Source organism: Galleria mellonella, unplaced genomic scaffold (assembly GCF_026898425.1).
Source record: "Galleria mellonella isolate WM207_F2 unplaced genomic scaffold, CSIRO_AGI_GalMel_v1 utg55, whole genome shotgun sequence".
Taxonomy (NCBI): Eukaryota; Metazoa; Arthropoda; class Insecta; order Lepidoptera; family Pyralidae; genus Galleria; species Galleria mellonella.
In genome coordinates this window covers 5,715,312-5,729,059 of record NW_026442115.1, presented here as the reverse complement: position 1 = coordinate 5,729,059, position 13,748 = coordinate 5,715,312, and the positions used below count along the sequence as shown (strand labels likewise).

General features: G+C 30.3%; 1 protein-coding gene across 1 annotated transcript in view; it reads left to right on the top strand.

Annotated features, from left to right (window-relative positions):
- Positions 1 to 1,439: 1,439 nt before the first annotated feature.
- LOC113521344 (CYFIP-related Rac1 interactor A) overlaps positions 1,440 to 13,748 on the top strand; it is a 35,592-nt gene continuing 23,283 nt past the window's right edge. The window contains exon 1 of the mRNA XM_026906866.3: positions 1,440 to 2,021. Within this exon, the coding sequence (XP_026762667.1) occupies positions 1,707 to 2,021 (315 nt within the window). The 5' untranslated portion in view covers positions 1,440 to 1,706. The remainder of the gene's footprint in view (positions 2,022 to 13,748) is intronic.

Genomic DNA, 13,748 nt, shown 5'->3' with positions numbered 1-13,748 from the left:
TACGTATACATTTATATGTGTATGTATATGTATACTTTATAGCTACTATATTTCACTTGAATTTTCTAATTATCAAATATTTGGTTTTTGGTGCAATGAAGAATTAAATAATAATAATACATTAGGAATAAACTGAATATAAGGAGAATTTGCAAAATATTGCTTACATATAATTTGAAGGCGCTCTCTTTCATTGTGCATGATACAAATAGAAGGAAGGGAGATAAAGATTCTGGATTGAACAATTTACCGTAAATACAATTCCATAAGTTATAATTATTGTATTATTAAAATTATAATCTAAGAACAAGGTTTGATTTTAGTTCTGTTCACAGAGTAAGTAATCACTATGTTATAAGAGTTGGCATCGGCCTTATATCATCGGAACTTGGAAATTGAAATGCATGTTACATTTTTGAAAGTAACAACGCAAAAAAATATAGAAAAAAATTCTACCACTTTCTATATATGTTTTCATCCAATATATCGATATCAATAATTGCTACAAAAAACCTAGCTACATATTTCATAATATATAATTTTAAAAGTTTTACGAAAAACATGGACAACAAACAAGTACGTATGAAGTATTGGCCCGAATCAAATAACATCGGAAAAAAAAACACGTATTAATTTCTAAAGAATATATACGTACTTTATTATACACTAGTGGAAAAAATTAAGGGATGAAAAAAAATGACAAATTTTTTGAGGTTTTTCAAGTTTTTTTTTTTTTTATATACAACTTAGAATGGCAAACAAGCTGACAGTCCACCTGATGGAAAGTGGTAACCGTCGCCTATAAACATGAACAGTACCATGAACATAACAGGGTATACTGTTTCACCCATGATACCCCCCATGCGTTGCCATTCCTGAGGACTCAGGTGTTATTCCTCTGTACCCTGCAAATTCATGCCATATCCCATTCTTCAAACCGATTTAAATTAAATAAACTGGTTGCATACAATTCATGTCAACCTATTTTTGTTAGAAGTGACGCTGGCCTGTTACTTACCTAGTCTCTTTGACTAAGAATAATACCTGCAATTCTAACATAATACTTTTTCTACAAAATTATATCTGTGCATTTTTTTTATTTTTATTTATTTTTTTTATAAAGAATATTAACCTTCAAAAGCTACCACGACTTTTCTCACATAAACAAAATCATAAATTATAACTTATGAATCGATCTTTCATCCATTATTGAAAAGTAACAGATTTAATGGTCTTTTGAATCTATAATCCATATTCACTCTTAAACATTTTCTAATCCTCACTGAAGCTAAACATTAAAGGAACACAACAAAGATTTAGTTTATACCTTTAGAGGAATTTATATTGATTATCAAATACTTAAATCGACAATGAAAAACGGAATATCGCAACTCTTAACGCACTTCAGCAGACTTAGAATTCAAACATACATCACTATTTTATGACAGTTCATTATCGTTTGCGGATGGGTATGTAGTGTCAGTGAATAGTAGATTTTTCTATTTATCTTTTAAATTGGGCGTTTATTATTCTGTTTATATAATAGAATACGAATAATTTTTGTATCGTTAATTAAATATATTAAATTGTTGATCCTACTCATAGTGATACAATAAAGTTACGTTTTCCGTATTTTATCTTGAGCAATGCAGTGGATGCTATCGGTGAATCTTTTTTGAATAAATTGTGACTGTTATTTGTGAAAAATGGGAAAATTATTGAGTCTTTTATCGCGTGACGATTCGAACTGTTGTTCTTCACCTCGCTACGACATATTCCTAGATTTTGAGAACGCTGCACCCACAGACACGGAGCGAGATGTTTACGAAGAGGTCCAGAGAGTTTTGTTGGATTCAGAAAAAATACTTGAAGAAATACAATGTTATAAAGGTGCAGGGAAAGAAATAAGGGAAGCTATAGCAGATTCCTCGAGGATATCACAGGAGCGAGCTTGGCGTGCCGTGAAACCTCTAGTAGATAAATTACTCAGATGTTATAACCACTCCCTGCAGCTCCAACGGGTGAGTCAGATTACCTGAAATATACTTAGTTTATGTTGCTTTCTATATCTTAAAATAGTCTTTTATAGTAAAATATTATTCAGCCTAATCAAAATGATAAAACTTATAAATAATTTGTTGTGTTGTCATATTATTTATAAACATATTTTAATATGTCTGTATTTAAAAATCTGTAATAAATATCAATGATATGTCTATCTAATCTAAATAATATTTGAATCAGCTATATTAATCTTCACACATAAAATAGCATATATGGATAACACATTATGAAATGTAAAAAATTAATGTAAAGATATTTTTTAAGCACTTGGTGCTTATTATATTGCATAAAGAGTCTTGTAGATTAAATAGGTAATTTAATTCTGCTGGATAATGTTGGATATATAAAATAAACCTAAATTATCTAGTAAATTTAATATTTTTTGTCATGTATACATATAATTGTCAATTTTAAATAGCAACTTTAAAAAATCCTTCTTTTATTCTCTTATTATATTACACTATAATTTCACCAATTATGAACTGATTATGATATTTCTATATAATATTATTAAATAAAAGGTCAAGTAAAAATTTTTATCACAGTATTTTTATAATACGTAATAAATACTTTTGGAAGACAGGCAGTGACAGATATATATGTAATACGTACATATGTATATACTTTTTATTTTATATATAATAAATAAATACACACTATATAAATTGAGTGTTTACTTATTTATTACATACATGTTATATACCACAGCTGAATTCATGAAAGAACTTTAATTTCTACTAAACTTCCATAAAATAAACATAGTTGTACATAAAAGCAACATATTTATTATAAGAATGATGTTTTTATATTTTATATCTGTTTATCACTCTTATCAGTGATTATATATATGTCACTGATATTTTCTTACTTGGAAAACTCATGTTTAGTGTAAATAAATAAAAATACTATTTTGGTTTAAATTTTTATTTTAAAACTGATTACAAAAAATGTAATGATAGATATACTCAACTATCATATAATAAGAGGGAAAGGAATTGTTAGCAATGGAGTCTAACAGCCCCATTGCTAGCAAAATGGTGGGTATATTCCTAGCAATTCTATTTTCACCCATTAAAATAAATACTATCATATAGTCGCTGCTTAAAAGCACTCCAGAATATATGCTTTCCTGGTAACTTAAAAGTAGGATATATGTTTCTTCCAATTCCAATGTAGAATTGGCAAAAGTTATAACATATAAAATAATGTTTTATTTAAAACTTCGTTTCTTTAAACTGGTCACTAATAATTATGGCTATCTTGGTTGTAGATATTTTTATTACAGACTAAATAATAGTACAAATAGTATTATTAGAACTACATCTATATAAATGATTACATATGTAGGTATTATGCTAATAAATTATATAAAAAGTACCTAACAGAAACCACCAATATACCTAATTGAATTTTCCTTTAATGAAACTTATGAGCAAAAATTATTTATTGTTAGATGACACTCATTTTATATATAAAATATTATTTTATTATACTAAAGGGGTGTCCATTCCTCTGTAAATAATGGGATCTGTAAATATATAAATTTAAAGGTTATTAGCTATCATTTGATTGACTTCTTGCATAAAAAACTTTAATCCCCATTGGACTTTCAAAAAATATTACCATAGTTTTAGAAAATGGGCATGTACCCAAAAATTAAAAAAATTTGAGCCTTCTATAGGCAGGTACTAACTTGATAGTTGGTCACGCTATGTTAATATTGGAGGCTCTTCTTTGTTTCTTCTCTTTTTGTTATTTCATGACCTGTTTCTTTAAAAAATAAAGTTTGATTAAATTTTGATTCATCAAGTGGTATATGCAATAAGATAGGAGTTTGTGGAGGAATTTTCGTGTTTTAATTGAGTGCTTAAATCTATTCGGATTCAGAGTGAACTTAGGTACGCATATAAATATATTTGATACCTACAAGTTATCCTATTTTCCATAAGCAAAGCTTGGAGATACAGCCAGTTTGTTTAACTTCTGAACTAAGTAAATACCTACATTTATACATACATTTATCAATATCTGACCGTACTTAGAAAAAATTACGTGAAAAATCAATCGCACGTCCCAAATATAGGCACATATTCAAAATAGATTACCATGTAGGTATATTGGGCGTGAAGAAAGGTTATGTTTTTATAGGCACAGTATACAATGGCCGATGCTGACCATTACGGGTCATAGCTATTGTGTACTGTGTGCCGCTGCGTAGCATAGTGAATAGTTGTCAATGATCAATTTGATGTAAGTAATATATCCTATAGTGAGAGAGGGCGATAGTTAGTGGGGGGGGGGGGGGGGACAGACGGCTACAATAATAGTAAACACGATCGACCTTATCAGGTTGACCTATACGCATTAATACATGAAACGTGGTCATCCTGGTGAATTCTTCACAATGAGCCAATTGGCCAATCCACTAGCGTTCGAGTACGTTTGTACCTCATATGCCGATAGCGCAGACGAGATTGAGTACTATTCATTTTTAAGCCATTAAAAAAAACCTATCCCATAATCCTAATATAATAAACTAGCGACCCGCTTCAACTTCTCACGGATACACATTAGTATATATTGTACATGCTCGTTCAAACGTTTCGAGAAATAATATCTAAAAGACAGTAAAACTCGTATCAAAATTAGTTGCGTTAGAAAAACAAACGCCACCAGTGACTTTGTTAAAAGTAGGTACTTATTTAAAAATATGGAAATTCATAAGAATGTTTAAATGTTTGTTGTTAAACAGTTATAATTTACAACTATTAATTTAATTTTGTAATATGATTACATATATACGTATAAATTTATTTTACCTCTATTTGCAAGAATAACAAGCAAAATGAATCACGTTCTACCCACATGTGTATTTTAATCCTTTCATGTCACCCACCTAAAATCATCCTACAATATATTATAATTATTTGCAATGTAATTCAACGTTATTTACCAATGTGTATGTACTCCATTCACCAGTTCACATTTAAGTGTCTAAAACTAGATACCTACAATGAAGGTCGTTGTGGTTGACTAGTTTATAAATAGACTACTTATAGAAGTACTTTTTAATGGATGAAAATATAATGGTGGAGATTAAGTCAGGTCAGTTAGCCTATCGTGATGAATTCACAAGGAATTAAGTAAATAAAAAAGTTTCAGAAGTTTGGTCCCTACATAGAATAGGTCACTGATTCCATTCTCGTAGGTGTCGTAAGAAGCGACTTATAGAACCTAATGCTTAAGGGATGGACAACAACGTCCCTATTAAAATATCACCAACGCCTAACAACGGTTGTCAACTCATCTGCCTAGCGTGGCAACCGCTGGAAAATCCTCCAAGGATTATGGAATGAAAGGATTATGTTCAGTTAGCGGCTGATACCATGATGTTGATGATGATTTCCAGAAGGGACCGCAGGGAGGCCATCTTGACTGAATGTATTGCTAGCGATGGAGCCGTTAGATCCCATTAGTAAACTATCCTCTTACTCCACACCTTGAGACTTGCTGTGTATCTATTTCAGTATAAAATTATTTACCTGTGGATCAGTAGACAGCTAAATCTTCAACACCCGTAATTCAAACGGTAAGCTCGCTTTCAACATTATCCGGTCATATATCTCCAGTACATCGAACGTGTTTCCGGCACAGACGAATGTACAAAACGTTCGCACCAACTTTGTTTCGAGTAGCCTCAGTCGCTCCCGAGACCACCTCCAGTTACATGTCAATAATGTTTATATTTTACCAGCGTGTTTCCGTTTGTTTCTTATACAGTTTATCCAAATACTATTTCTGTTAGATCTGTGGAATTCCCATGAGTACAACTATAGAACTATTAAAATTAGTTAATGTTATTTTTGAAAACATAATAAAACGCTTACTTTTTTGACAACTTCATTATGGTATTGTTTTTATCTAGGTACGCGTAAACAACGTCATAAAATAACATCCGACACTAATACTAACTTGCTGTGTGACATAAAAAAATAAAATAAATATTTTCATTCTTTTCTAATGAATTAATATTACGAATATACTTGTTGTAATATAAACGTATAAAAAAACATTTATTTTATTTATTTATATATACTTTATTGTACATAAAAAATACATTATTATAATTTATATTAAATGAACATAAACAACAGGCAAGCTTAACTCTGTAAGAGTTCTCTTCCACCGAACCTTCCTTTTTTTCTAAGAATGAAAGAATATTATTTTATTTGTACAATAATTATTCTCTTTCTATATGTAAATACAACAGTCTACATTACAATAACGTAATTATACGTAATAAACAAATGTTGATCACAACAGAAATCTACAAATAATAATATAATTCGTAGACGAAAACGATTGAAGAATATTTAAAAAATGTCTGTAAAAATTCTTCCTTTGTATAACGACGAAATGTGATCCAGTAAAGTGGTAATAAAGCTTATTATATACTAGGTCACTGGGTTATGGTCCGCTTATATAATATAATAGTGCCATATTCCTTATAGCATTTTCTTGTTACGGTTAGCAGTTAACGGACGGTTTTTGTTAAATTTGTTAATCAAAATAATGTTTTTATTTATTCGACTGCTTTACAATTTTACCATTATTATAACCAATTAATGCCTACAAAATCATTTGCATGTATTCATTTTACTAATATTCTAGTACCTAGTGCCTAAACCCACAACTATGACAACATATATGAAACAATCATATCATATTAACATGTACTCAACTATATTTAGCTATTGACGTCGATTAGTATTTGACTACGGAAATCTCAAACTAAAACTAGATAGATATATTTGATAACCAATCCCATTACTAATAAATTAACAAAACTTTTATAACTATTTTAGTAACGAATAGAGTTTAGTGCAATGTGTGAATTACAGTGACAAAATTAATATGAGATCGCCATAATATTGATTGTATCACAACCTGGTAATTGTAAGTCTACTAGTAATCCAATAAATAAATAACTGCAACTGTCCAATCACTGAGTCAAACGACACATCTCTAATTATAAAACGGTCGATTTAAATCTGTTGTTATTGAACACGAGTTACGAAGATCTGTTTGATTATGAAACCGTTTATCAAAATAAATGGTATTGTCCATTGTCAAAACATTTGCAATTACATTCGACAAAAACGTATTTCTTCGTAACCACCATACATGTAATGACGTCAATATTGCATTCTTTATTTCACTACATACACACAATAATAATATAATTGAAGCATAACTATATCATCCCACGTTTATCTCGATATGTGTGACAATCATTCAATCAAACACTTCAACTCGCATAGAAGTCGCGTGAGAATTTCAAACATCATCACATCCTTTGTTGGGGATGTTTGAATTGCCTTAGTAGGGTATTTATATTATGTGAATACAATAGAAGGGTGTTAATGATGCAATGGTGTACACATAAAGAAAAAGTAATATACTGTAGAAGGGTGTACTTTTTTTAATATTGTATGATTACAAGTATATGTATATTGCTCCATAAAAAAGCGAATTCAGTCCTGAACCCACACATAAACACACCGATAAACGAACTTTTTCGCTAATACCTCACATTGTAAAAAAAAAATTAACGCAGATTCCCGTAATTACGTGTGGATTTTGCTTCGCAGCAAGCAGTTATACAGTTACAGTTAAGCAGTTATACAAGCAGGTAAACATTTATACAGAAACGAACCGTCAATTGAAAAAAAATATTGTAAAAATCAGTTCAGAATTGGAAACATAATCGACTAAAAAATCAGACTGATTGAAAACTACCTTCTTTTAGTTAAAGTTAAGTTTAAATCGTTTAAGGTTCTCAATTTGATTGTATTTTTTTATTTTTGTTACATCATATCTCCGTCAGTTGTAAACCAATTTGAATTTTTTTTTATCTAAGAAGCTGTACTTATAGATAGGTAGTATAGAAATTTCATCAAAATCGGTTCAGTATTTTAGAATTAAAAAGGTTACTAAATCATATAATACTAAGCAAATAATAAATTCTATATTTTAATAATCTGTTATTTAACTCAAGAGGTTGGTTTTATAAAAAGAAGTTAGTCAAGTAATATGAAAAGTGTTAGTATTGTGGTATCATGAAAGAAAACAGGAATTTACATAGTATGATTTCTATACGTATAGAGTATTTAAAACTGAGATGACAATTGTATTTAAAAGTTCTTGGTGGATTTTAATGATATTTGCTGTAATGGTGACTTAGTTCCTGAAACTACACAAAGATACATTTTAATACAATAATAGGCTATGAGAAAAATATAAAATTCGGCATTCGAACGACGTCGTAAGCTGAGCTAGTATATATAGCGATTGGAATATTCCGTGAGAAAGTATTATGAATGTGTTTGTTGCATGAGAAATAAATAAAGTCGACTAGCCTGAATCTTGAAGCTTTTATAGTAATAATATTCTATGGTAAATGACAAAATCGTATCGTGTTGGTTTTCAAAACACTTTTATGCTTAACATTATAATAAATTCGAGAGAAATACATTAAATTGAAAATAACATTAGCCGATTAAGGAAAATTTAATATAATACAAAATCATAAATAGGCCGTACAAAAATAGAGCCACAGTTTGGTTGGGTTGCCTTGTTACCCTAATATTATTAATAGATATTATATTTAGTGTTAAATTGCTTACATTCTCAATAACGAAACAACATGACATTTATGAAGAATACTTCGAAGCTGATAATCGTCTTCAGTTGCTGTAAATATGAAGAACTAGCTTTTTGCCCACGACTTTGTTCACGTTGATTAAATAACAGAAATAAGTAAACAAATTAAATAAACAACTTCAAGATGGCTTATCAAGATAAAACATATACCAGCTTTTAAAATTCAGGAATACAACTGTGAAAACCTCTCCAATTTGGTGAAGTAGTTTTTAGATGACAGCCATAATTTCTATGAAATATTGTTTTGGCTTCTGTTAATTTATTGGGACCACTCATGTTAATTTTTCTTAAATATCTCCCATGTACGGCATCGTCAATTTACAATTTTATTATATTAGTAAGATAAAAGAAAGTAAATACACAGGTTTAACAGAAAAAGAGTCATTAATACATAAGAGAAAAACAACTAGAATTATCTCATACAATAATTTATGTAGAAAGTAAGGCTTAAGTGTAACTTTACTAATAAAGTAACATATCAACATAATTATACCTGTTTAAAATTTAAAACGTGCAAGTGTATTTTTTAAGCTTGTTATTTTCTGTACTGACTGATATCTCTCTATGACGAATCTGCCTATTCTCTAATTTTAATATTAGTACTTTATTATTTTAAATATAGACATCAGGAAGATAAATTCAAAGGTACATAAATTTTAATAGCTTGCGAAATTAATTCAAGGATTACGAACCCAATAGCAGACCTCATTCTACTCAGAACAATGACAATAAACGTCAAGGAAACGCAAATTGGGAGCCCGAGCCTTATTTGTGTCGCTCTCAGTCTGTCTCACTAACATCCATAGTGTTAGAGTAAGACAGCATATCGCATTCTAAGACCATAATACAATAACGTTATACGATGGTGCACCTTATAAGGTGCGAACAACGCACGCCACTGATCAACAGTTTCAAAATGACGTACGAGATGCAAATGTTGATTCCTATAAGTAGGTAAAACTAATTTATTGTGTACTCGATTTTATAGTCGAGTTTGTAATTTGAGGACAGAGATAAGAATTCCTTATAATATTCGGTCACTTAGAGTTTTAGCTAGCATTTAAAATAATTATTTGTACAAAACGAAAACGGAGGCGAGCGGGGTTACTAAAGAAGACAAGTAGCCCCATTCCTACCAATGTCCTATTAGGTTAACTTCCATGCAGTCCCCACTGGAAATCATCGTAGCTAATTCTTAGGGAATTCCTTACGATGGACCAACTAACCTGACTTTATCTTAACTTATCGTCCCTCGTTGGTATTTCGCCAGTAGAAACCAATAGCACAGTCGAGGTTACCATTCCATGATTAATTTAGGATTTTTGAAATTTCAAATTTAAGCCCAGAGAACAAATATTGAATTTTAAGCTATTTATTACCTTCAGCTATAGTCATTTTAGGTAAATACGATACGACATAATGATACGAGCACATCGGTGTTCCTCATATCACATTGTTTTATCACTCTCGAGATATGGTATCTCCGTACACGTGATTAATTATTCTGTAGGAAAAGTTTCACGCTTGCTCAGTATTATAATTAGTTTGAGATGTGTCCCCTTAGCCTAAAGTAGCTGTTCCTGCAACAAACTAATCTCTTAACTAATATTTGAACATTAAAACTTACATTTCATCTAAATTTTAATAAGATAGCTATAACAAGGGACTTAATTTAATACAAAACAAATTTCTAAATATAGAAGTGTAAAACATTTTACCTAGTCCTCAAACTACATATATATAAATCAGATAAAATAACATGCATACATAGGTAACGTCATATAATCCATAGACATATGAATGCATATGGAGTTATTATACTATCAAATATGTAGGATCTAAATCAATTTATTAAAGTATATTTAATATCAGTAAGATGTTTGAAAATGTCTTAACTAGGTATATGGTTTAGAACCCACCTATCTCCAATCCAATCCATATTTATGACTCATAAATATAATCCCTTACATTTGATAGTTTAGCTTCTATGATTCACAAACCGTTTAGAAAATATCGCTTTCTAAGTTTTTTCGATTAAAAGTCAAACCGATGTTTGAAAGTTTTGGAAAATGTTTATCTAAGAGCAATGAGTCATTTCGGTTTAGGCAACTGAAAGATGCGGGTTGTGGGGTTCTTCCAACAGGAGGATTATATTTTTTTAGGTAAAACAATATAATTTTATTATAACAATAGCATGTTTGTGATTTGTGCTCTATATAGTAGGTATAGTGCTGCTTACGTAAATAGGCACCATCAATTAATATTGACCCAACTTTGACACTTCACAAACAATCACAACGCATCTGTGCCCAAACAGCAATCTTAATGGAATCTATAGGAACTAGTCAGTTTCTTTGAAAGCATTGTTTGTTAATCAATGACAATGCGCGGATATGAAGTACTAGTATTATGGACCTTGATACCACAAGTATAGTAAACAGGTGCACCGCGTACAAATAATTTTATATAATGACGTGCTTTCCAGTTCAACCAGATCCCATTATGGTTTTTGCGAATAGCACCAACATTTCAATGCACAGATGTTTCTTTGCATGATGAATCGTAATTAAATAAATTCTCGTTATATTTTTTTCCATTGAAACTACGAGTAACATACACACTCATCATCGAGGAATTATTTTTATTACTATACAAATATATAAGATATGATTAAGCATCTTATAAGTTATGTATAAAGAAATTAAGTACATATAATTAGACATTTAAATTTTCCCCACTATGACGTCATTGTCTAATCATGATTCAAGTTTAAAGTAAATAATTGACTCCAACAATCTATTTTATTACAATAAATAAATAATTTGTAAGTCTCTTAAAAAAATTAGACGAACGGTAATATAATAATTTGTCTTACTATTCGCCCACCGCTGTTACTAAAATACATGATGTAAAAAAGTCGTGTTTGACACATTTATAGCATTATAGACATCTCAACACAAGATGTAAAAATCTTGGTATACACGTTCCACATAAAAGATTCAAATAAGTCCAGTTTAATGACTTCATAAAAGTATTCTGTAGTCTGATTCTGTAAAAAAAAAAAATACACGGATACGACATAATTTTTTTATTATTATTAAAAACCCAACTTGTTATCCCATACTTCGTTAATAACTTACTCACCAGAAGCAAACCGTAGCAGCGGGAGCGGACATGATTACGCATAAATTATCACAAGCTTCATAAAACCCCTGAGCGATGTTCCAAACATCATTTATGCAACAACGGGACCATTGCCACAACAAGTGAACAAAGATCTCGAAGTAACTTGGTACTCGAATAAATTTAGTGCGACTAAGTTACATTGCTATAATTCGTTGTTAACGTTGGTATGTATGCATTCTACGTTAATAACTTGTTGTGAGACATTACAAGTTTGTATATTAGAATTAAATAATACTCTGAATCGTGTTACACAATAAAAGTCAAGAGACTTTGGTACCAGTGAATATATAATACTATGAACACTGATTAATTAACAGATGCGTGTATTTTTTCCTGCCTCGAAAAGAACGAGGCGTAAATATTACTAAAGATTGCTGTTTTTATGCAGAACAAAATGTAAATATACGTAAAAAAAAAAAACAATTTTAATGATAATAAAACACCCATGAACGATGTTTCGATATTAGATTGAAAATATTTGAATTTAATACACAAAATTGTGAGTCTACACGTGGAATTTACTTCGGATGTGTAGTTTTGTGCTCCGCAAATAAAAACAATAGTTTTCACACAAAATTAATATGAAACCAACACTTATAAATTGCACAATATGCTGCGTAATCTATAAATTGAGTAACTTCTTTTGAAAGTCGTTTAAAAAACTGAACATCTCATTTCTTGTTAATTCCTTAATTAGGGGCATCCAGACCGGAACATTTAACGGTTAAAATCTAATGAAGCCATACACCTTATGTATTCATCGTGAGTACACGTTTCTTACTGAATAGAAAAAATCTTCACTGATTTTACTATAATTCTTTATTATCATTACCATACATCACGTACCCTTGATACATCTAATTGATTAGTTGTTTCCATCATGTACTGTGATGCGTATGATCGTAATGTGGAACCAAAGTTAATGGTGCATGCAGGACGTTGCACTCGGAAGAATGTGTACTTTCTTTCGACCATCTTACCGTTATTGTATCGATTTTTAATAAAAAAAAAAAACAAAAACAAGTTACTGTATAGATAATATCCATCATAGTAGAGAATCAAGTCTGGAAGCGGCGTGCACGCATGAGACAAGTTATGAAAATGCAGAAAGTAAGAGATGTATGTAGCGATAAAGGTCTTTAGCACTCGGATTTCTCTGCTTTTTGCACAAGGGACTTGGCGCAAAGATAGATACATATATTATAATAGAATATAGAGTAGGAGAAAAGTGGATATAAAACCATTTTAAAAATCAAACTATTTCATATCCACTTTCTAATTTTTTTTTTTTTATTTTTGCAATATAACTTATTTGTACAACTTATTACCAATATCTTATATCATACAATGTGGCAATACAATTAATTTTTCTTATTTGAATCTCTCCTGATTTATGAAGATGCCAACATATATCTCTAATATTTAAATATCTATGATAACTAATTCTCATAAAAATTAACATACATGTTATTAATAAATTACATGTATGCAAATTTTTATGAGAATTAGTTGAGCCACTTGCATTACATAGTTACTGACTGCCTTTATTACTACCGTGTGGTCCATAATCATTATCTTTCAATCTCATAAACCTTATCGGACGTTTCCTAATATTATTTTGCGAGACTGTGCATTTGGGTCGCCAGTTTTCTCAAGGAACGTAGCATTAAGGTCGTAGTCGACGGAGCATGCTCTGATTTAAAACCTTTGAATGCTGGTGTCCCGCAAGGCTGTGTACTATCTCCGACTCTGTTTCTTCTGCATATCAATGATAT